This window comes from Muscardinus avellanarius, assembly GCF_963383645.1.
Source record: "Muscardinus avellanarius genome assembly, chromosome: 14".
Classification (NCBI taxonomy): Eukaryota; Metazoa; Chordata; class Mammalia; order Rodentia; family Gliridae; genus Muscardinus; species Muscardinus avellanarius.
The window spans coordinates 1,939,357-1,961,558 of NC_137800.1; the positions used below are offsets into that span (position 1 = coordinate 1,939,357).

Consider the following 22,202-nt stretch of genomic DNA (forward strand, 5'->3'; position numbering starts at 1 on the left):
CAAAATATCCCAGGGCAAGTGTGATGCGTGCATTCATCTCAAATGTCCACTCGAGTTGCATAACAAGATGGCACCAGCTGTGGCACACAGGAAGGACTCAGAGATCTGCTGGGTGAGTTTTACTTAAATGGTGTGAGATCCCAGAGAATCAAGAGCATGGGCTTTAAACTAAACTTCCCTGGAATGGCTTTTGCTATCATTAATGTTTTACAGCACACTCCTTCTAGTGAGAGTATATTTTGTTTAAGAGATTCCTGTTTTCTGTTCTTGAATAGCACCCTGGAATCCCGGCTCCCTCTGCAGGTGAGAACACAGAGCTCAGCAGGGGAAACGGGTGAGCAGCTACCATCAGTCAGGGCTAGGGTTCTAGAGTTGAACCTCCTGGACCCCCACTGTGGACTTGCAGGCTCCTCAGTATTCTATCCATGCCCTGCTGCTGCTGACTAGAAGCGCCATCCTTTATGAACAGGGCCATTCCTGAGCTCCATTCCTGTGGGTTTGGAGACTCTCACGCAGGGTGTTCAGTAAGTGCTATTCCCGATTGATATTTGCTTGATTGGACTTCAACAGAGTGAGAGGGCTGGAAGGCAACTGATGCCGTGTCTACAAAGTCCCTCAGTGCACAGGGTGCAGGACAGAGGAGAGCAGAGCTGTCACACATCTTGGGCAAGATTGGCACAGAGTATTCACCGAGAGTTGTTTCCATATTAATTTTGCAGATATATATGTCAGGAAAAAAACTTAGAGATATGCAAGTGAACAATACGTCAGGTCAATGACCAGTTAAGGTCATTTAAGGTCAATGTCCAAATATGTCAATGACTTAAGAATATTAGAAACTCTTTTGGCAATTTCTATGGATAGTATATTTGATGCTGGTCTCAGCAAAGTTAATTCTACAAACACTTCTAAGAAATCCGCATGTGAAACTGTATAGGAAGAGTGAGAGCAAAGAGATGACTTCTTCATATTCAGGTCATATGAACTATTTGAAGGCTGTTAGCCTTAAAATGCTATCACGTAAAAGGAAAACTAGAGGAAATGAAAGTGATGAAAATGTAAAATTATGTTTTGTTGGATAAAATATCCTTTAAGTAATTAAATAAGGCCTTGCATTCTCAAGCCAAGATTTGGATTCTTAAATAAGGCTTATCTTGAAGAGAAATAGTCTTTCACCTTTAGAAAATTATATTGACTAGGAGTAAAGGGGAATTCAGATAATTATATTGACAGAACTGAAGTGCAGGTGTGTAATAACCAGACATATTATTTTACAAGCATATTGGTCTATGAAAAGTAAAGGAAAAGCCAGAAACTACAGTATAACTTGGAGAAGGAGAAGAACATTGATCAATTCTAGCCCTGCTAGAAATATAAATGAATTTATTAATACCCCCATAAGTAAGATTTATATTTTCCTTTTTACAGACACTCACAAAATATATCAGAGTAGCAGATTTTTCCAGACATAGCCTACATAAATAACATCCGCGGTATCATTTCACACTGTCACCAAAGCGGTTCTATTCATATAAATCGGAATAAACTTGCATACAAATGCCTGTAATAAGTAGAGACATTTTAGCAGAATGGGAACAGGCTTGTGGTTTGTGTCTGGTTCAGAATATTTATCATCAGATGGAAATCCAGCCTTTCAGAGCATGCATGCACCACACCCCAGATCACTGTTTATCTCAATTCAAAAAAATCACTTATTAAAGCTTGCACACATATTTGCTCATTTGCAACTACTTATTAAAAGAGATGAAAACCAACTTCAAGCATTATGAATGCTTGAAAACATGTCCTAAAATAAACCAGTCTCATTGGAAATCCTTTCGTAGGATTTACCTGCAAGATCAGAGTGCAAGGAAGATGTAAGCAGCCGACCTTCGTCACTGAATTTATCAGACTATTAAGTCAGCCTCACATCCACTGTAAAAGGTTAGCATCTCCTTCGCAACGCTCTCTTCCAATTAAAATGAATAATACACAAACACAGGCCCTGAAGTGACCATTCTTTGATCGTCCTTTTTTAACAACCTCTGAGACGAGACATAGAAAAAACTTATGACAAAATTTGATCAGAAATTATGATTATCTAGGTTTTGGAATGCTGGTGGGAAAATTCATTATTATTCATAAGAAAACTAGTAATATTACAAATGGTTGTTTTTTTATTTTTAACACAAACAACCTGAAATTATAACCATTATTTTATGTATTATTACAAATCCTAACTTTCACATTTCTCCAAGAATGTGTCTTCTCTAAGGTATGTTTCATACAGCCTAGGTTTTGTAAGACTCAGTTTCATGCACTCTTACCCATAGTTTTAACAATAACATTTCACTAGTTAACAAGGACAGGGATTTATCTTGCTCTAACAGTGAAAGATGCAGTAGATAATCTTACTTTTATACTCCAGGTGAAACCCAGCAGCAGCCACGCTGATATCAGACTGAAAATGCAGATAGAGTTGGTTGGACGTGCTGTTAAGCAAAGCTGGCACTGTGGTACCTGTGGGGAAGAATGCATGTGGACCGTTAGCCTGACAGACACATGCTTTCCCCATTCAAATGCAGGGGGACAGCTATTTGGACTAACACATTCCCAAGCCTGATGGTCCTATTTGATCTCAGTGTTGACTCGGACCATTCTATTTTCAGCCTTTCTGCGTCTTTTGGTAGGACAGTCAGTCACACAGCATTTCCTGTGGCCTCTCTGGTGGATGGGACATCATTCCATCACACCCATGTGTAGGTATGTGGGCTGATATTTTATCATACACTTGGTTTTCACATTGCTTTTATTTTTTTAAATAAGCAAAACCAGAGGATTTCATTGTATAATGGTTAATGTGCTCACCTTTAAAAAGTGCACTTTTCAATTTTTAATTTACTTTTTGCTCAGCAAGACTGAAAGAGAAAAGACATTCCAGCATTTAGCTGTAGATGCACAGGTAAGCCATCCTGTGCGGCCCTGCTGAGCCTTGGAGCTCAGTCCCAAGAGACTGCATTGCACTCTACCCCCTCCCCATCCTGTGTAGCTCATAGAGAATCATGGTCCCACTGAGAGCAGCAGACGATTTCTACTGAACATGTGTGAAAGGAAAGGAGAGGCTTGCTTTTATATAATGCTCTTTAACTTAGAATGTTCCAGACAGCACAACAGGAGAAACACAGATGTTAGACACAGGTGAAGAGTCATGAACCTAGAAGGTGTGGGAGAATGGAGCTGTGTCCTCCACCCCAAGAAAGCTCAAAATATTCTGGTAGGATACATTATCATAGGGGAAAACAACAAGCCAGGTTAATGACTTTTCCTAAAATGTGTATGGCAGATTCTCTCCTGCACTGAAATCATCCTCTATAAATGAAGTTTTCAAAGCCAGGCGTGGTGGCCCGCACTTGTAATCCCAGTACTTGGGAGGCTGAGATAGGAGGATGGCAAGGTCAAGACCAGCCTCAGCTACTGCAACTTAGTGAGACCCTATTTTAAAATGAGAGCTGGGAATGGAGCAAAGAAGTAGAATGCCCTGGGGTTCCCAGTACCATCACAAAAACTAAAATAAAAAAAGAAATATTCACGTGCATGAAGTCCAAGATACAGCTGCTGTAGAAGCTCAGCAGGGGGCAGACAAATTGAGCTGTGCGTAGTAAAGCACTGGTGTTAAAAGAAGGAAAGATGACTAAAATCTGTAAAGAAGGACCCTGGTGATTATTCGATGTGGATAAACATTATGAGAAGTGTAAGAGCCTCTGTTGTCTGTCGTTTGCTTTCTGATTCCAATGTCTTCCAATGGCTGTGACTGAACCAGGGAGTCTGGGAAGGCACCCGACCTCTGTCCAGTGCTTGGCTACTAGACGTGAGCAGAGGGAACTGGATGCCCCAGGAGAGGGCATTGCTTTCTACCTACAGTTCTCCTACCAAGAACTACGGAATCACCTCCCTTCTTGCTTCCTTTAGGAAAACTACCTTTTGATTTTTATTGAGTGGGGATTGATCCCCATGAGTAGTCTGCCTCTGAGCTACCCCAACACTTTTTATATTTTACTTTGAAAAGAGCCTGGCTAAGTTGCTGAGCATTTCACAAAGCTGCTGAGACTTGCTTCAAATCTTTGATCCTCCTGCCCAGCCTCCCAAGAACTGGGATTACAGGTGTGCACCAACATGCTTGGCTCACCCTTGTTTAGAGTGGCATATATTCTCCGGAATCCACCGCTCACACAATGGTTCGTGTTTGTTTCAAAATTTTTCCCATTATACCTCTTTTAGAAGATAAGATTCTAGCTTATACATTTAAAATTTATTTACTAGATCTCAGCCCTCCCCATACTAACGTGCGCCTGCAGATAATCAATCCACATTGTTCAGTGTTTTTGTTTATGTATCTTCTGTAGTTATAATTCAGTAAAATCGGAAAACCAATTTGCAGCCCTAGCTCTGACAGAAATGATCTCTATCACTCTAAGTCAGCTAGAGAATTTTAATATATTCTAATTCCGTACAGTAAAGACAATGATCAAGTCTTTCACCTGTGTGTAAGAAATGAACAGTGTACCTGGAAGTGCTTTGCGAATTATCATGTTCTAATTTAGTAGTTATCATGTCCTAAATTAATAATCACAGCCAACAAACTTATGAAGAGCAGCCCTGCTTGCACTGCTACTGTAAAACATAGCCATCTTCTGCTCTACGGGTGACTGGATTGTAACATCCAAGCGGGATGCCAGACGGGCACGTAAATACTAGCCCGCGCCTGGGTGGGCAGGAGTCCTGTTCCTGGGGACTGGCCACCCCGCTGGACAGAGGATCTGCTGGCACCTGGCTGGGCGTGGGTTCACCCTTTAGGATCTTCACAGAGAACTCTCAAGGAGCTTTGTCCGACCCTACAAAATGCAACCGAGTGTTTTCTTTTTTTAATGTTGCCATGGGCAGAATATATATTTTTTATCACATTGTCTTACTGTGACCTAGATAGAACAGCACCTGATAAAGAAGACCGGGAAATTTTATGATTGCCCCTGAAGATTCTACTCTGAGCACACTGATGCTTACTTCCCTTTAATATTGATTGGCAGCTACAGATTTGTATGCATTTTGCTCCATTTTATTCATTTATAATTTATAGCCTGCCTGCTTCCAAAAATGATTTTAAATGGCTTACAAAAAAAGGCCCACATACCTATGCCTGTCCAAGTAGAAATGGGAAATCAAAACATTGGATATATTAAAGACGTCCATCATTTTTCTTGCAATATGTACCTCTTATAACTTCCCATTCTTGTTTATTTTTATTCAACAACTATTAAAATGGGTTTAATATCACCTCAATAAATATTTTTTAAAGTATCATAGAAACAGAACTGTTTAAATATTTATTCCATTCTAAAATATTCAAATTTGGAGATTATTTGTCATTTTTAATATAATTTATCTTATTGTAAAAGGTCTGAAATATTTTATAACTTGAAACTAGCAAATATAGTACAAAAAGTATGGTATTCCCACTACCCCTTTCTCTATGACATAATTGTATTATCTCTTCATAAAGTGTACATGTTCATATATTAAAGAATTCCCTTATTCTAAACCATTTGTGAACAAGTTACACACATAGTGACTCATTTCTGGTAAAAATTTAGTGTACATTTCTCAAATTCAAGAGCACCATGGATGCTAAACAACTAAGATTTGGACCTAGCTTACATTTGGACTGGCTCTGACCCCAAGAGATCCTATCTCTGATTACTCAGAGTGTAGACAACACACCGCTAAGAATCCTAGATTCAGAGGGTCTGTCTTGTCTTTCTCTTGTCTTACTCTCTCCTCTTCTCTTTCTCCCTCCCTCCCTCTCTCTCTCTCTCTCTCTCTCTCTCTCTCTCTCTCTCTCTCTCTCTCTCTCTCACATGAGGATTGAATCCAGAGGGATCTATATCCTCTTAATTTTTTTAAACAAGGTCTTACTAAGTTGCTAAGGCTCTATCCTTGAACCTGCAATCCTTCTGTCTCGGTCTCTCAAGTACTGGAATTACAGGTACTCACTACCATGCCTGGCTCCCAGGTCTCTTCTGGCTCTGCTCAGCAGCAGCACCTTGGATGCTTGCAGTCAGCCTAGATGGGGAGTATTGACAGACTAAATTTCTAACATGGCAGCCAGCCTCGTTCTGCTTTTATTTTGTCGGAGCCAGGTTCTCTGTACAGATGCATGTTGTGTTCCAGCACTGAGTGTTGTAGCACTTCTCCCTCAGAGCTCACAGCCCCCTTGCAGTGTCTGCCAGGATTCTCCACTCTGAACTCACTGTTCTGCCCTTTGGCTATGAATACCGTGGTCTTCCATTACCTCTTCCTTCTCCAAAGTATTAGTTGCCACCTGAGGACCGGGGAAACCTTCCTCATCCTAGTCGTCTACCTACTTGCACATGGATTTATCTTTCATAAAACTAGTTAATCTCCTATATTTTTGTTCCCCCGCCACCATGAAGTCAACATTTCTCCAGGAGTCACTGTTTCCTTTAAGAGGAGCCTGCTATTTAGCCAATAATATTTGGCAGCCAAGATTCAAGTACTAGTACTAGGGGTGGGTGTTACTTCTGGGCTTTTATTATTTTATACCATTCCAAGGACAGAGGTAGGAAACATTGTGTGCATACACTATTTTGTCTTGTGTGTAATTATCTGTATTAAAACCATTTATTACGCCAGCATCTCTAATTTGAACGCAGCACCACCGGGTCTGAGCTGCTCTGCCTCTTCTCTGTCTTCTAACTTCTTCTTGGACATTGAGCAGCCCTGATCACCTTATCGGCTACGTGTTTCTTGTGAACTTAGTCCCTAACCTTGCAATCTCCCGGGTAAGTCCAGTTCCCAACCTTCCTGGCTGCCACCTTGCCTGGCAGCCTCCTCACTGGCCCCTTCCTTCTCAGGAAGTCTATGGGAAGAGGAAGTCGGCAGTGTGAAGTCCTAAAATGTGTTTTTTCTTTGACAAAAATAACTCAGACTATAAACAAATCCTGCTCTGTCTACAGGCCCCTCATTCTTCAGTTTCATGTACTAATCAAGAGAATACAAGGAAGATTCATAGCCAGGAATAAAACAAAGTTATGCTTTTGAGACCTGGACAATCACACATTGTCTTCCAAAGCAAAGCCGCTAGGCTTCTGGTGAGCTGGGTGGGGAAGCCAGGCCACGTCTGCCTGGTTGCTTCTTTTACTTATCCAACCTTGGGACTTGCATGCATGCAGGAGGCACACGCAGACTTAATCATTTACACCAGAAAGTAACAGGGACAAGATAAATGGCACCTTCAATATCTGGTTCCTGTCAAAACATAAAGGAAAGGGACCGACAGGTCCTCCCTGTCTTCTCGACTCGTCGAGAAGAGGCAAAAGAAGAGACTACATGGCTGCCTTGTAATGGCGTGTCCTTTCCACGTGGACTTGCTCATCAGATGCCCAGGTGTACGAGTGAGAAGCCCTCCCCAACAGCAGTGGCCATCCCTCTTCCTCTGGACTACCGAGTCTCCATGTACAATGGGAGGGAGAGATTCAGAGCATGAGGGCTTCTCTGTAGCCACTCGTTACATCAAATATCACATGTTCCTTGTGCAGTACACCTTTAAGACTTTTCTGATTTTTTTTCAATTTAATATAGAAAGAGAGCCATGGACACTCATGGTAGCACTCATGTTCAGCAATCCCGGGCTGTAGTTCTGAATAATCTGAGATCAAAAGCATGTCCCTGGCTCAGGCTTCCCCTCCAGGGAGAACAGGAGACAAGATGAAAGAAATCTCCTGAGGATGGTGGTGTGGGCCAGGCTCCTTCTCAAGGACACTCTTGTGTTGGAGCTCTGAAACACCTGAGAAAAGTGTGAACCTGGCACTTGTCATACATTGCCAGGGCTCATAAAATTATGTCAGTGTTAGAATATTAAACCATGACATGTGGGGTGTCTGTCTGTTCAACTTCAGAAAGTAGATTGTCTTCCATGTTATACTTAGATGTATGGATAAATGAAATTTAAACATAAAGACACTCAATTTAAATCATAGAAACACTTTGTCTGCCACCCACTCTTAATTGGATAGAAAATCTATTATATGAAGCAAATTATTACATGTTAGGGCCCAGTCACACTATTTTAATTAGATTTACATCTTCATAGAATATTCATTTTTGTTTGACAGTGTTATTTGTTCACTGATATTTTATTTAATACTAGTTTTCTAAAATGTTTACATCATTGCCTTTTCTATAAACTAAACTGAAAGCAACAAACTATGAGTTCCATAATTAATTTTTTCAAATAATTTCTTGAATCAAACCTTGAGACAAACTATTTTAGAATCCTTACTTTTAATTTAGGGAAAAATATGTGCTTCATTTTAACCACTAGTGCAGAAGTATTTCCTTTTAGATAACTTCAAGACACTCACCTCATGTCAAAACAATCATTTGGACAAATATACATTCATAAACATATCAAAGTCAATCACTAAGCCAAACATGAGGAGGGGGACAGAGAATGGGAACTGGGGAAGGGCTAACTAGGTGATGTGTGCATGTCTGCCTCTTAATGGGGTACACCATGTTGTACCCCATTAAGATATATGACTACAGTGCACCAATAAGAAATTTAAAAATAATTTTGCAGAGACCCAGGCCAATAAATAGGTCCAACATCTTGTTATCTTTAAAAGTTGAGACTTAGTAGGTTTCTAACATTGTAGAAACATAAAAAGTATCTTAAAACTCTTAAAAAATGGACACGCTGGTCAGTATTCTCTAATCAGGTAAAGTGAGAAAGTCAAAATCAGCTTGGAGCAGAGACTATGAAAGACACATCCACTCTTTGTCTTCTTCAAGCAAGAAAAGCAGGGAATGCTCAGCTAAAGTATAACACAGCCTTCCTTTGTTGTGTGTGTGTTAGTGTGTGTGTGTGAGTGTGCATGAGTATGTGTAGGGGGTTCAGTCTTCCTTTGTTGTGTGTGAGTGTGTGTGTGTGTGTGAGTGTGTATGAGTGTGTGTAGGGGTTCACTTAAGGCATGTGTGTGTGAGTGTGCATGGGTGTGTGTAGGGGGTTCACTTAAGGCATGCGTGTGTGTGTGAGTGTGCATGAGTGTGTGTAGGGGTTCACTTAAGACGTGTGTGTGTGAGTATGTGTGTGTGAGTGTACATGAGTGTGTGTAGGGGGTCCACTTAAGGCGCGTGTGTGTGTGAGTGTGCATGAGTGTGTGTAGGGGGTTCAGCCTTCCTTTGTTGTGTGTGTGTGTGCATGAGTGTGTGTAGGGGGTTCAGCCTTCCTTTGTTGTGTGTGTGTGTGCATGAGTGTGTGTAGGGGTTCACTTAAGGCATGTGTGTGAGTGTGTGTGTGAGTGTGCATGAGTGTGTGTAGGGGTTCACTTAAGGCAGGAGTATATAACCGGTGTGTGGCTTAGAAAATACTATTTTTCTGTTACCTTAGACAATTTTACGTCTCACTCTTTGTTGCTTGTTTGTAAAAGAAGAAATATAGTAGAAGACAGCATTTCCTGAATCCACATGCGAGGCTCTACGGACAGGAGGCCCTGCACCCAGTGACTGTCCACCGTGGTGGTTCTGGAGACCAGGAAGACACAAATGGCTAGTCCTGGTTTTTCTGATATGTGGCGGCCACACCGGTTGGGGAGGCTCAAGGCACCAGAGGCAGGACAAACTGCCAGGACAGAAGAAAAGGTGGTATATGTTGGAGCAGTGCTCGTGGTCAACAGGAAGGGAAGAGCTGCTTGTGTCACTGTGAAGGATGAATCCCATCTATAGAGACAGACCCACTAGTGGGCTCAGAGTGCCAGGAACAGACAGATAGAACTGTGCTCTGTGGACCACAATGTCAGGCTCGTGAGCAGGAGTGTCTGGTGTCCAGAGGTGAGACTCTCTATAACATTACTTAATGAGGAGCAGCAGGTCACAGGCCCCAAATGCACAGTGGCACCACGGGGGTCGTGTAGGTGGTGTTTGGAACTGCTCTCTGGTCTCCACCTGTCTCCTCCCACACTGCCAGGCTTGTCCCTGACTTCCACTGTCTGTGACCAGGCTCCTATGCCACCTCTCAGAGCCTAGCCGCCTGTTGCAGTGGTCGGCCCCCTGCCCCCTACAGCAAGGCTCCCCTGTGCCCTGCCGCTTTCCTGGTCATTCTCTAAGACAGTCAGCGCCTAGCACTATTATGGAGACAGAAGAGATTGTAGAAAATGCCCACAGGGGTGTGTGCTTTTTTTTTTTTTTCATCCTGGTGTGATTCTGACTCACAAGCCCTGGGAATCATCATCACCGTACCTGAGAAGCTTCCCAGCCTGGGCGCTGTCACGTCCCCTCCGTCATGGATCTCCAGGGAGTCCCAGTTCTGCTCCGTAGCGAAACTAATCACCTGAATCTGCCGGACCACAGAACCAGTTAATGTTTATGTTTAGCTTAATGCAACTAATCTAATCGGATAGAGATTTTCATGGTTAAGGTTCACACACACACACACAAACACAATCAATCAATTGATTTATAGGAAGAAGGAAAAAAGGAAGGAAGGGAAGAAGGTAGGAAGCAGGAAGTAAGGTATTTGGTTGATTATTTGGGAAGGAGGAAGGAGAGAAGGGGGAGATAGAGAAAATGGGAGAGGGAAGGGAAGGGAAGGGGCAGGAGAAAAGCCAAGGCCCTTTGGAGCATCACGCACGGACTCTGGGCTTCTAGGACCCACCTGAATCCCTGAGCCCTCTGTGACGATGATCTTCCACACGCAGTTCAAGTTGTTGCCGTAGGGCTCAGGGTAGCCGGGGGACAGAATGGTTCCTCTCCGCTGAGTGAAGTTGCCGCTGCAGGGCACTAAAAGCCAGAGCCGCATGTGATAAACGTGACCCCAAGGCAGCAGGCAGCATCACTTTGCTATTTGCTTCTTCTCTGCGCGAGCAGAGAGTAAAGGGGCCTCACCTCTGCTCTGCTGCTCCATATGGAATTTTAAGGCAAGGCAAAGTCTAGTGTCTTCCCTTTTAAATTGGCAGTGCCAATACTTATTACTTATTATGTTGCTAAGTTATAGATCTTGAAACTCTAAATATATCTTCAAGTTTGCTAAGAAGAGGCTGCACCTAGCACCTCCCGATGGTGTCTCCAAAGTGCATTCTGCTAGAACAATTTATCTACTTAATATAAAGGCCTTTGCTGAGTGTTCCCTCCCATACAGAAATGCAACGCCACATGATATCAATGGGATTCATGAGCCAGTCTGAGGAGGAGAAGAGACACTCAAAATGCAAATGAATTCAAGTGCTAATCATGATTGTACTCGAGTTTTCTACACAAAATGAAGCAATAAACTATAACCAACAATGCCTTTGCTGTCCAGGCTGCATTAGCCCCTTGCTTTTTAAACACGCATCAGCACAAATGTATTAAAAGAGCATTATGCAAGTGGTACAGCAAATCAACATTCTAATGATTCCTCACCAAAATGAAATTATGTTGTATATCCATGACTTTCTACTTGATGGCATATTTAATAAATATGGAGAAGGAAAACATGTTTGTCCTTATCAATCTGATGAGTTGTTTTGTGCAGAGTAATTCCTAAGGTTGAGCTGCTGCTCAGATATTTCTGTGAATCAAGCTCCTCTGTAAGTAGGCCAGGATGCTCAGTTTTTGGAGACGGGACCATGGCAATGAGGAGGAGCTCTGGGTCCTGCTGGGAGAGCTCACCGCAGCCGGGCTGGCCATTCCCCCCATGGAGGGCACTCACCTACACAGCTGGGGACGGTGTCATTCCACTGAGCCAACGCATTGGGCACAGACTGGCAGAGGATGGCCGTGGAGCCCTGAAGTAGGTATCCAGGGTTACATTCAAACCGAACGATCGAACCTGCCGAAAACTCAGAGCCGATTCTCCTTCCATATCTGGGTTCTGGGACAGAGCTGCACTGGGTGTCGCTGGTACGAGGAACAGCTGGAGATAAAACCAGGAGAGGTCTGTGTCTCCATCAGGAAGCTAAGACATCACCTACAGTAGATGCCAATGTGCCCAGAGCTGATGCTCACAGAAATTGGTGCCTCTAACAAACCCTGTGGGGAGTGACTCAAGGAGTATATTCTCGTTTCCACCTCATGTCAGCCCGAGAACCAACTTGGAGCTCTCACCCAGACGTGAAACAGGAGATGTGAGGAGAGTCCATACCTGGTGATGGTTGACTGGTATTCCAGCAACTCAGTCAAATACCCAAAGAAGTGCAAGTGTGCCTGTCATAATCAGATGCTGAGAACTTGTATTTATCTTCAAAGACATTAGAGTCTAGTGGGAAAAGCCACTCTAGAGGGGTTCATGATGGTCATTGTGAGACAATAATATTAAAAATAGAACTACATATCATTTAGCAAACCCAGCTCCAGGTATTTATACAAGATATTAAACTCAGGGCCTCTGAAAGACGCCTGTGCTCTCAGTTCTTTTCAGATTTATTCACTCTTGCTAAGATGGGAAACAACCTACATTCCCATTAGCACTCACGCTGATAAAGAGGGGCTCTATACCTAGATCAGCAGGGCCCTGCTCCCCCTTACACGGGAAGGAGACCCTGCCACTTTCAGCAATGTGGGTGCGCCTGGAGGACAGGGCTGAGGCCGGCCAGTCCCAGGAGGACAAATGCTGCACAGATCCACACACGTGATCCTTGAGTCCACGGAAACTGGGAGACAGTGGAGGCTGCCAGGGGCTGAGGCAAGGCAGCACCGGCTGGGACTCACATGTGCGAAACCGTAACCAGAGCAAGCTCTGGAGGTCTGTGGTACGGCACCGCCTGTACTTAGCAGCTGTGTTCTGCATGCGCATAGACTAGTTATGAGGGTAGATCTCATGTTACTACAGTAAGAAAGATAGCACAGGCATCATGGGAACACAGGTGCACACCATTCATTCCACAGGGAGAGATGTGATAGGAGGGAAAGTTTAACCTTGGGGCTAAAAATTCCTTTAGTCATGTTCCTAGAAGGAAAACCCAGTAAAGGCCAGGAGTGGTTGTGCATGCCTGTGATTCCAGTACCTGGGAGGCTGAGACAGGTGGATTGCAGGATGGAGGCTAGCCTTAGCAACTTAGCAAGATCTTGTTTCCAAACAAAATATAAAAAGGCTATGGGTATAGCTTAGAGATAGAATGCCCCTTGGTTCAATGCCTAGTGCCAAAAATAAATAAATAGATAACTACATAAATAAGAATAAAGTTCCATAAAGAGTGTAAGGAAAAAGTAGTTTGAATCCCATGGCTAGAATCAGAGTGAAGTGAGTAATAAAATCTAGACCCTGGTGTCTTCTCTTCCTGTGGATTAGTGACTTCCATGGTGGGCCGGGTGGGGAAATGGCATATGATGTCCACCCAAAATGTAGTGAGAGAATATATATTTTAAGAAAGGTTATCAAATGTTATAGTTGTATTCTTTGGAAATAAAAAGAGACACAGAGAAGAGGAGGAGGAGGAGGAGATGCTAGCCAAGTTTAGTAAAATGCCCCAGCTGGGGAGGACATTACTCTACCTAGATGTGCTATGAGGGGGAAGGACAAACCTGACCCCTGTCCCTGCCTAGCCCTGACAGTGAGTGTGAATGCACGGCTCCCCTGTTGCTCAGGAGCACCCTGCAAGAACCAGCATTCGTCCACCTAGGAAAACTGACGTCAGCCGCATCAGGTGAAGCACAGAAGACCAAGACCTCCCAGTCTTCATTTAGCATGAGTGGTGATGGTTCTTATGCCCTTCTCGGCCACACTGATCCTTCTATCTCCTAGGTTGAAATGATGGTGCCGGGGCTGTATAGGACCTCAGCAGTGACAGGTCCAAAGAAAATTACATCACTTAGTAGCCTCCAAAAAAGCACCTGGCCGGAGGCCCAGTCATTTCCCCAGTCCCAAAGTGATCCTCTTGTGCGATTGCCCTAGTCTCCTACTGTGCCTGGGCTTCATTGTCACAGGAAGAAGAAGAAGAAAATGCGAAGTGTGTGAGAGACAGTGTGTGTCCTATCATCCTTGCACTGGTGTACTGGCAGGCGAATCACATGAAATCTGAGGCTGAGGTCTTTACTGAGACTGTATGCCAGAAATGTCCAGCTTTGGGATGTTTCTCTGCCTGCCAAAGGGGAGTGGGATAAAGAAGGACTATTGCTGGGACTGGCAAAGAGATCTGTCGCTTTGAAGGCACTTTGCAGTGTGCAGGGGTTGCTTTGGCCCTCGGCGGTGAGCAACGTGTGCGGTGTCTGTTCCTTTGGGTCTTGGGCTTCTTCCCCCTCAGCTGCAGCCCTTGGAAACAGTGTGCTCCTGTACTCATTTGCGTTTGAAACAACTCTGCTGTCCTCACATCAAGTTTCCTAAACACACTGGCAATCCCCTCCCTCCCTCCCTTCTTCCCTCCCTCCCTCCGTCTCTCCCTCCTTTCCTCCTCTCTTTCTTCTTGCTGCATTGCACTCATACATCATGATCAAGTTCAGGGTGACAGAGACATGCACACGACACTATAAAAATCCTCAAAACCTCACTGTCAATAAACCCAAACAACCCAATCAAAAAACTGCTAAGTAAACTAAATAGAAAATTCATAAAAGAAGAAATACAAATGACCAATAAATATGTGAAAAAATATTCAACATCATTAGCAATTAGACAGATGCAAATCAAAACTACCCTGAGATTTTACCTAACCTCAATTGGAATGGTAGTCATTTAAAACACAAGGAATTATCAATGCCGGTGGGCACGTGGAGAAGTAGAAACTCTGGAAATAATTCTTGTTTTATTTGATATGCATAAGGATAGACACTATTTGAGTTAACTATTACCAATAAAAAAACAATTCCGTAAGAATGGAAGTCAGGTTATTTTTTAAACTATATTTTGATGCAGTGTTAAAATAATTTTGATCAGAAGGAGAAAGTTTATAAAACTGTGTGCTACTCAATGAGTAGAGTGAGAAAATTAATGCTGTAACAGAATCAAATATTTTCATAACAGAGAAGAATAAAGAATAACTTTTATGTTTTATTATAATAAAATATTGCTTTAAATAGGTTCGTTGTACCTACATGACTGAAGCTTTTGTTACAATTGAATAATGATATAAAAGGAGAAAAAAGAGCTGGATGTGATGGTGCAAGCCAGTAATTATACTACCTAGGAGGGCGAAATATGAGGGTCCCAAGTTCTAGGCCAGCCTCAGCAATTTAGTGAGGCCCTCAGCAACCTAGTGAGATCCTGTTTCAAAATAAAAAACAAAACAGGTTTGGGATGCAGCTTGCTTTTATTGAGTGTTTCATAGTGCCATGAGACAAACTGCGATCAGCGTAGTGAAAAGTGAGGAGGGATTGGGCTAACCTAGAAACAAGGTGATAAACAAAAGAGTTTGAGAAGACAGTCTTGCTGTCTCCAGCCAGGAGCTCCTCTCAGGGCTTTTATCATCCTGGGAGTGCGCAGTACCGGGAGAATGTGTGCATCTTTCAGGAAAACCATATTGCACTAGGTGTGTTAATTCCCCTCCCCACCGCAAAGGCAGCCCAGATGTGTGGCCTTGCTCAAGGGAGCACCTCTGTCCTAGGACAGGCAGTGACAACAGCCAAATAAAATGAGTCTGAAGGCACCGTGGAATAACTTGAAGTGCTACCTGAGGCACCTTCCTTTAGTGATTAATGGGCATTCCTACACCTCAAATTCACACTTCTCCGGTAGCAGAAGTATCTGACTTTACAAGACGCTGCCAGCCAAATATTTTAAAAATACTTCACTGAATTACAAACAAAATTTTATGCCCAATTTCTTAATACCAAATGTGAGTTCCTTAGAAGCATAAAACCAATTAAGCCTTATAATTAATGCCATCTAAAACGAGAGGCAGCCCGGGGGTGGGACCACAACCACCACAACAAAAGCATGTGTTTGCATGCCTAGGGATGGCTCCAGGTAAAGTAACTTTCAATGTCAATGTTTCCTGGCCAAACATAGAGAAAGTATTTTCGTATTTCTGGTTTTGTTTATTTTTAAGGCAGGCTTTCTAGTAACTACATTAGCGTGAACAGTAAAGACAGCCAGTCTTGCCCAAAGGCTAGCTGAAAATAGGGTGCCACTTTGGGGACGACTGGTAGAGAAAACTGAGATAGAAGTTGGTGACCTACCAACCACGCCGTGGAAAGACAGCTACGGCCAAGGGGCATTTCTAATCTGTGCACTCGCGAGGTAGGACCAAACATAGCATAAACCAACGGCAAACTTCAGCAATTGGCTAGACTTGCTTGATTCTAACGGGGATTCCTTATTGTTCACTAATTTGGATGAGAATGAGTTATTTGGAGAAATGGATACAGAGTCCTAAATATAAGTTAAAATACACATACAACTTATCAAAGTCAATCACTATGCAAAGCACAGGAAGGAGGGAAGGGGAGGGGGAGGGTGGGAACTGGGGGGGCTCAGTGAGTGCTTTGGGCATGTACATTCCCACCGTCCTGAACTTAATCAAGGTGCATGTAGCTCTAATGTACTAATCACATTGACAAAACGCAGTACCATATTGATGAGAAACTCAAGCAGAGAGTTCCACCTGGACTTGGCCCACCACATGCCCCAGAGAGGGCAGGGAAGGCATATGGACGGATGCTGACTACATGCTACAGACAGCACCTGCCTGCGGAGGCAGGAGAGGCGAGGAGAGTGCCAGCTGGACTCTGCTGCTCTCCGTTGGGTCTGGAGTTGCCTCTAGTGCTGAGAGACCTGTACTTTCTGTTCACTTGTTTTCTCAATGTAAATGCAAAGGACCAGCCACCCCAAATCCTTTAATACTGCAGAAAGTGCAAGGTACTGCTTACTACAAAAATCACATGTGTGATCTTTGACTTTCATATTGACCTAAGAATACATTGACCTTTGGTGCAGTCTGTTTCTGTGAAACGGTAAAGGTCGCCAAGGCTGTGTGGCAGCTTCATCAGTCTCCGGTTGACAGTAAAAGAGACTGGGGCCCCGGAAGTGGGCAGGAGGCTACAGGAAGGAGCCCCCGCTGGTGTGAATAAGGAGGCCCAGAAGGGAGTCCCCACTGGTGTGAACAGGAGGGAACAGAGGGAGCTCCCACTAGTGTGAACAGAAGAGTAATGGGAAGGAGCCCCTGCTGGTGTGAACAGGAGGGTCCAGCAGACCCTACGGTGTGAGCAGGAGGTCCAGAAAGGAGTCCCCATTAGCTGAACAGCAGAGTATGGGAAGGAGCCCCCACTGGTGTGAACAGGAGGGTCCAGGAGCCTCTACGTTGTGAGCGGGAAGATGTGGCAGGGAGTCCTCGGAGTCCTCACTAGTGTAAACAGGAGGGTACAGGCGGGAGTCCCTGCTAGCATGAGCTGGAGGTTAAGGCAGGGAGTCCCCACTCGGGTGAAAGGAGAGTATGGCAGGTAGTCCTGACTACTGTGAACACCAAGGAATTGCTGGAGCTAGAAAATGCAGAAGCAAGCCCTGCTGGATCGATGTAAAGAGGGGCACAGAGCAAAGTGTGCCAGTGCCCAGAGGTCAGAGCCCCAGACCTCCGGGGTCTTGTGGAGGTGGGCTTACTCATGGAAAACAGAGATGGCCACTCAGGGCAGGAGATTAAGAACATTCTAGATCCCGGGCCTGGGAACTGTGCCTGCTGAGCTCACTGCGAATGTACCCAGGTGGTCCCTGAACAGCATTAAAGAGACAAACAAACTCTGCCAGGTGCTGGCCCATCAGCATGAGTGAGGCGCAGGAGCTCCACCTGTCTCAGGAAGGTCGCCCACTCTTAGCATTCCATCTTTCCTAACTCACCCGTTGCTGGCCCTTGGGCTTTCCAAAGGCGGCCTCCTCTCAAGGAATATAAAAAACAAACAACCCCAGCCAATGGGTAACTTAATTGCAGACTTCATGACAAAGGCCCACAGACTTCCTTCCACCTCCCTGGAGTTTGAAAGGGCGGCCTCACCTGCACATCCCGCACCCTGACCCCGCCACCGCACCTGTTTTTCACTGGAGACTCCAGCAGTGCTTATAATCGAGCTGTCTGTTAACAAGGACGAGCCATCCCACAACCAGTGAGGCCATAAGGTCACTGTGCAATTTTAAGCTTTAATAACTCATGAAAGAATGAAGCTGTGTGTGACACAGGGAAGCGCTGCTCAGAAAACTTTCATACAATAGAGTTCAAATCATTCCCAGGCTTCAATGTAACTACTCTCTTTTAAGAACCAATGTTCCATTTAACTTTTCTTTTGTATTGAATACTTTCCCTGTTGCTGTTGAGTGATTTATAAATTTCATTCATGATCCTTCTCAACCTGCAAAGGATTGAGCTTGGATAAAAAAGGCATCGATTTTTGCATAAAGTCACTGTCTGAAAGCAAAAAAAGAAGTTATATTGGGACTTTATAAAATAGCAATGATGATAGTATCATTATATATTCTTAAGTATGAAAAGATAGTTTCATTCTGTGTTTTTTCTTACTTTCTACTTTTTTAGCATCTGTATGTATTTTAATGAAAAGTTACGATTTGTTTATTTTTATTTTGTATGTGTGTGTTTTGTGGGGATTACACTAAAGAGATTCTATTTAGATCTATATGCCTAACACTATTCATCTGTTTACTTTTTGTTGATTTAAAACAGGGTCTCCTTAGATTGCTGAGAATCTCACTAAGTTACTGAGGCTGTTCTTGAAGTCGTAATCCTCCTGTGTCAGCCTCCCAAGTAATGGTAGTATAGATGTGTGTTAGAATGCCCAATGCAATGTATGATTTAAAATTATAAAAATGTTATTTATTTATTTATTTATTTGTTTATTTATTTATTTTTGGTGGTACTGGAGTTCCTGGAAACCTTTATACCTCCGGGCTACACTCCCAGACCTATTTTATACTTTTTAAAAATTTTTTGCAGGTTTGGGGATGGAACCCAGAGACATTTGACCTCCGAGCTACACCCCTGCCGTATTTTTTATTCTTTATTTTGAAACCGGGTCTCACTAAGTTGCAGAGGGCCTCACTAAGTAGCTGAGGCTGTCTGCGAACCGTGATCCTCTGGTCTCAGCCTCCCGAATGCTGGGATGACAAGCGTGCACCACCACACCCGGCAACCTATTTTATACTTTTATTTGGGAACAGGGTCTCTTAAACCAGAAAGGCTGGCTTTGAACCTGTGCAATCCTCCTGTCTCCGCCTCCCAAGTGTGGGGATTACAAACATGTGCCACCACGCCCAGCCTAAAAATGTAATTTAAAACATTATCTGAGGATAAAATTGATAATAGAGCAGATATTGAATCATTTGCATGAGAAAATTTATCTAATTATCTGACAATATTCTAATCTTCATAAAGTATCAAAGGAAACTTCTTAGAAAAGCAGATAATGCAAATAACATTTTTCAGGAAGAAAAATATATTTAAATTAATCAGTTCAAACTCTTTACACACACACACACACACACACACACACACACACACACTATGAATTTTGGTTTGTGAATATGTTTTTGCAAAGTAATTTAGAATTTACAAGAAGCAAATTAGAAGTGGGAAGAGGCCAGGCGTGGTGGTGCACGCTTATAATCCCCGCGTTTGGGAGGCGGGGACAGGAGGACCACACAGGTTCAAAGTAAACCGCACTGGCTTAAGAGGCCCTGTTTCCAAATAAAAATGTAAAATAGGTCTGAGAGTGTAGCTTCCAGGAACCCCAGTACCACCAAAGAAAAAAAAAAAAAAAATGGGAAGAGGTGGGTTGCTTAAACTGACTAATCTTCTAATAAAGTAAAAAAAAAAAAAAAAAAAAAAAACTGGTTGTTACTTTCATTTTTAACACAAATCTCTAAAAAATGTGCCTATTTTCAATTCAACAGCATCACAATTCAATAGACTACTACTTAAGCCAGATTAAAAATATTTATGTCTCTTGTTTCTCTGGCTAACATTATTCTCACTCTCTTTCCATTACTCTTAAGCAATTTCAATAATCAATTACTAAGAATATCAATCTTTTTTATAGTGAGCTATGCTGAGGGCCTGGTTTTGTTGTGTGAGATTACTAGATATGATTATAAATGATATGGCATTATTAGTCTCCATAGTTTCCTGAAAAGAAAAACATGATTCTGTCAAGGATTCTTTCTGGAGAATGCTTTATCTAAGGAAAGAGTAATTGTTAGAAAACAATTGTCCTCAAATATTACAGAAAATATTTAGTAATGATTTGGGAGTAGTCTTGCTAGGGTGATGAAAAACTAGACTTATAAAAACTGGAAGTTGCCTTATATGTTGAAACACAGTGTCTATTTGAAAAACGCAATCTCTTTTAGAACCTAATCTGTAGTCATAATGAGTTCCATGAAGGGTCTTGTTCTGTGATTCAAAAAAGCATGCATGCTCTCATGGCACATTTTCAAGCTTTTATAATGAATAATGCAAAACAAAGGCCAAACAGCCACAGTGGAAAAAAAATCTTCACCCAACAAGACTTTTAAGTAATCTCAAATTTATTTTAAATAAGTTCCAACTCTTAAAATGAGTACAAAGTTGTAAAAGTACTAAAATTGATCAAAGAAGTAATTGTTTAGAGCGGTAGATATGTAAGGGATAGTTTGTGTTCACATTGGTTTTGTTGAATTTCCATTGAAGTTATTTTTTCCAGTAAAATGTGGGAATATTGTATATATGCATGTATATATGGGTTTTTGGCGGACTGTAATCATCTGTGGGGTGACGTTGAGGGGGATGGAGGCACACATGCCCACAGCACTTGCTGCCTCCCTCGGTCCCCGCCCGCTCTCTCTCCCTCCCCGCCTTCCCCACAGGACACGGTGACTGGGGATGACAAGTCTGTATGTGGACACTGTGTCCACTGAAGAGCCTCCCTCCTGAGTCTTCCTGCTCCCCGCAATCTCCCCGTTAGGTCCCTTCCTTCGCTCCACTCAAGCCCCTCCTCCTCTGCCTGGAGCCCCTCCTGTGTCTCAGATTCTCTCTAGTTACCACACGTGAAAACAGGCAATCTTTCACTTTTTGTGACTGGCTAATCAGACATCACATCAAAGTCTTCAGTTCCACCTACTTCTCTGTAAATAACATGTTTTCTTTGTTATGACTGAATAGAATTCCATTGCTTTATATCCCATGATTCTATAATCCATCCCACTTCATTAGAGCAGTTGACAAAATCTAAACTATTGTGAATTGGTTTACTTAACTAGAGAAACTATAATTTTACAGTCATTTTGTAAGGGCTACAAATGTAATCTGATCAGTATCTCTTTCCTTACAGGACTGGATAAAGGAGACGTTATGAAGTAGAGAAAATGCAAGTGTCAAAAGAAAAATCATAGTAAATAATTTTATCATAAAAGTAACTGTCCTCAAATTCTTAAATTCCAGGGGAAAAGAAGATGCAACATAGATACTGTCAGTGGTTTTTCTGAAAACTATGTGCTGCAGTATTAGGCGACCACAGTGAGACAGGGCAACATGTACCTTGATAGACGAAGTGGAAACCCCGGGCAGACGCGCCGCTCTTGGCACTGAACCGAAGCAGAATCTGATTTGATGTCGCCAAAGGCAAAGTTTCACCTAGAGGAAAACAGAGACCGTGTTGGGGCCAAGAGAAATACACGGCGCGTTTTTGGGCGGTAGCAGCCTGGAAAGTAAACTTTAACTTGAAATTTCACAATTAATGTTTGACAAAAGAAAAAGCAACTTCACTTTGGGGCTTTAAGACTCAATGCTGATTTTACGATGCTTTTAAAACTGTGCGTGCGTGTGCTTTCTATTAAGATCTATTACAACCATTATTTCATGTATGCTCTCTTTGGAAGAGAGTGCCGATAGACCTCTTAGCTGATAATATAGGAGATGGAATTATCAGGTGAATAATTTACTTACTTAGAATCATGTTAATTTGATCACTGCTTGCTCAAACATTATTTGAAAATAAAACAAATTTCTTTGACCCCAAATCTGATTTTTTTTAACTTAAAAGACTCAGGAAAAAGCCTTCTAAATTAAATTCTAACCCTTTAAATAATATGGGGGAGAGTCTCTTTGAAGCACTGCTGAAAGCAGTGTATACTGACGTAATATTTTGGGGAGAATTTGTTATTTACATATGAAGATTTTTAGTACCTATCTTCTGGGGGATTTCTAAACACTTCACCATAAGAGACTCAGAAAACAATCAAA

The 22,202-nt window shown here is 42.7% G+C and overlaps 1 protein-coding gene across 1 annotated transcript in view; it reads right to left on the minus strand.

Annotated features, from left to right (window-relative positions):
- The window catches only part of CSMD1 (CUB and Sushi multiple domains 1), a gene marked incomplete at both ends in the record, with an annotated part of 1,592,168 nt that overhangs the window by 171,161 nt on the left and 1,398,805 nt on the right, over positions 1 to 22,202 (minus strand). The window contains 5 exons of the mRNA XM_080710482.1: positions 2,416 to 2,520; positions 10,315 to 10,411; positions 10,730 to 10,854; positions 11,765 to 11,968; positions 21,498 to 21,593. Of these exons, the coding sequence (XP_080566608.1) occupies positions 2,416 to 2,520; positions 10,315 to 10,411; positions 10,730 to 10,854; positions 11,765 to 11,968; positions 21,498 to 21,593 (627 nt within the window). The remainder of the gene's footprint in view (positions 1 to 2,415; positions 2,521 to 10,314; positions 10,412 to 10,729; positions 10,855 to 11,764; positions 11,969 to 21,497; positions 21,594 to 22,202) is intronic.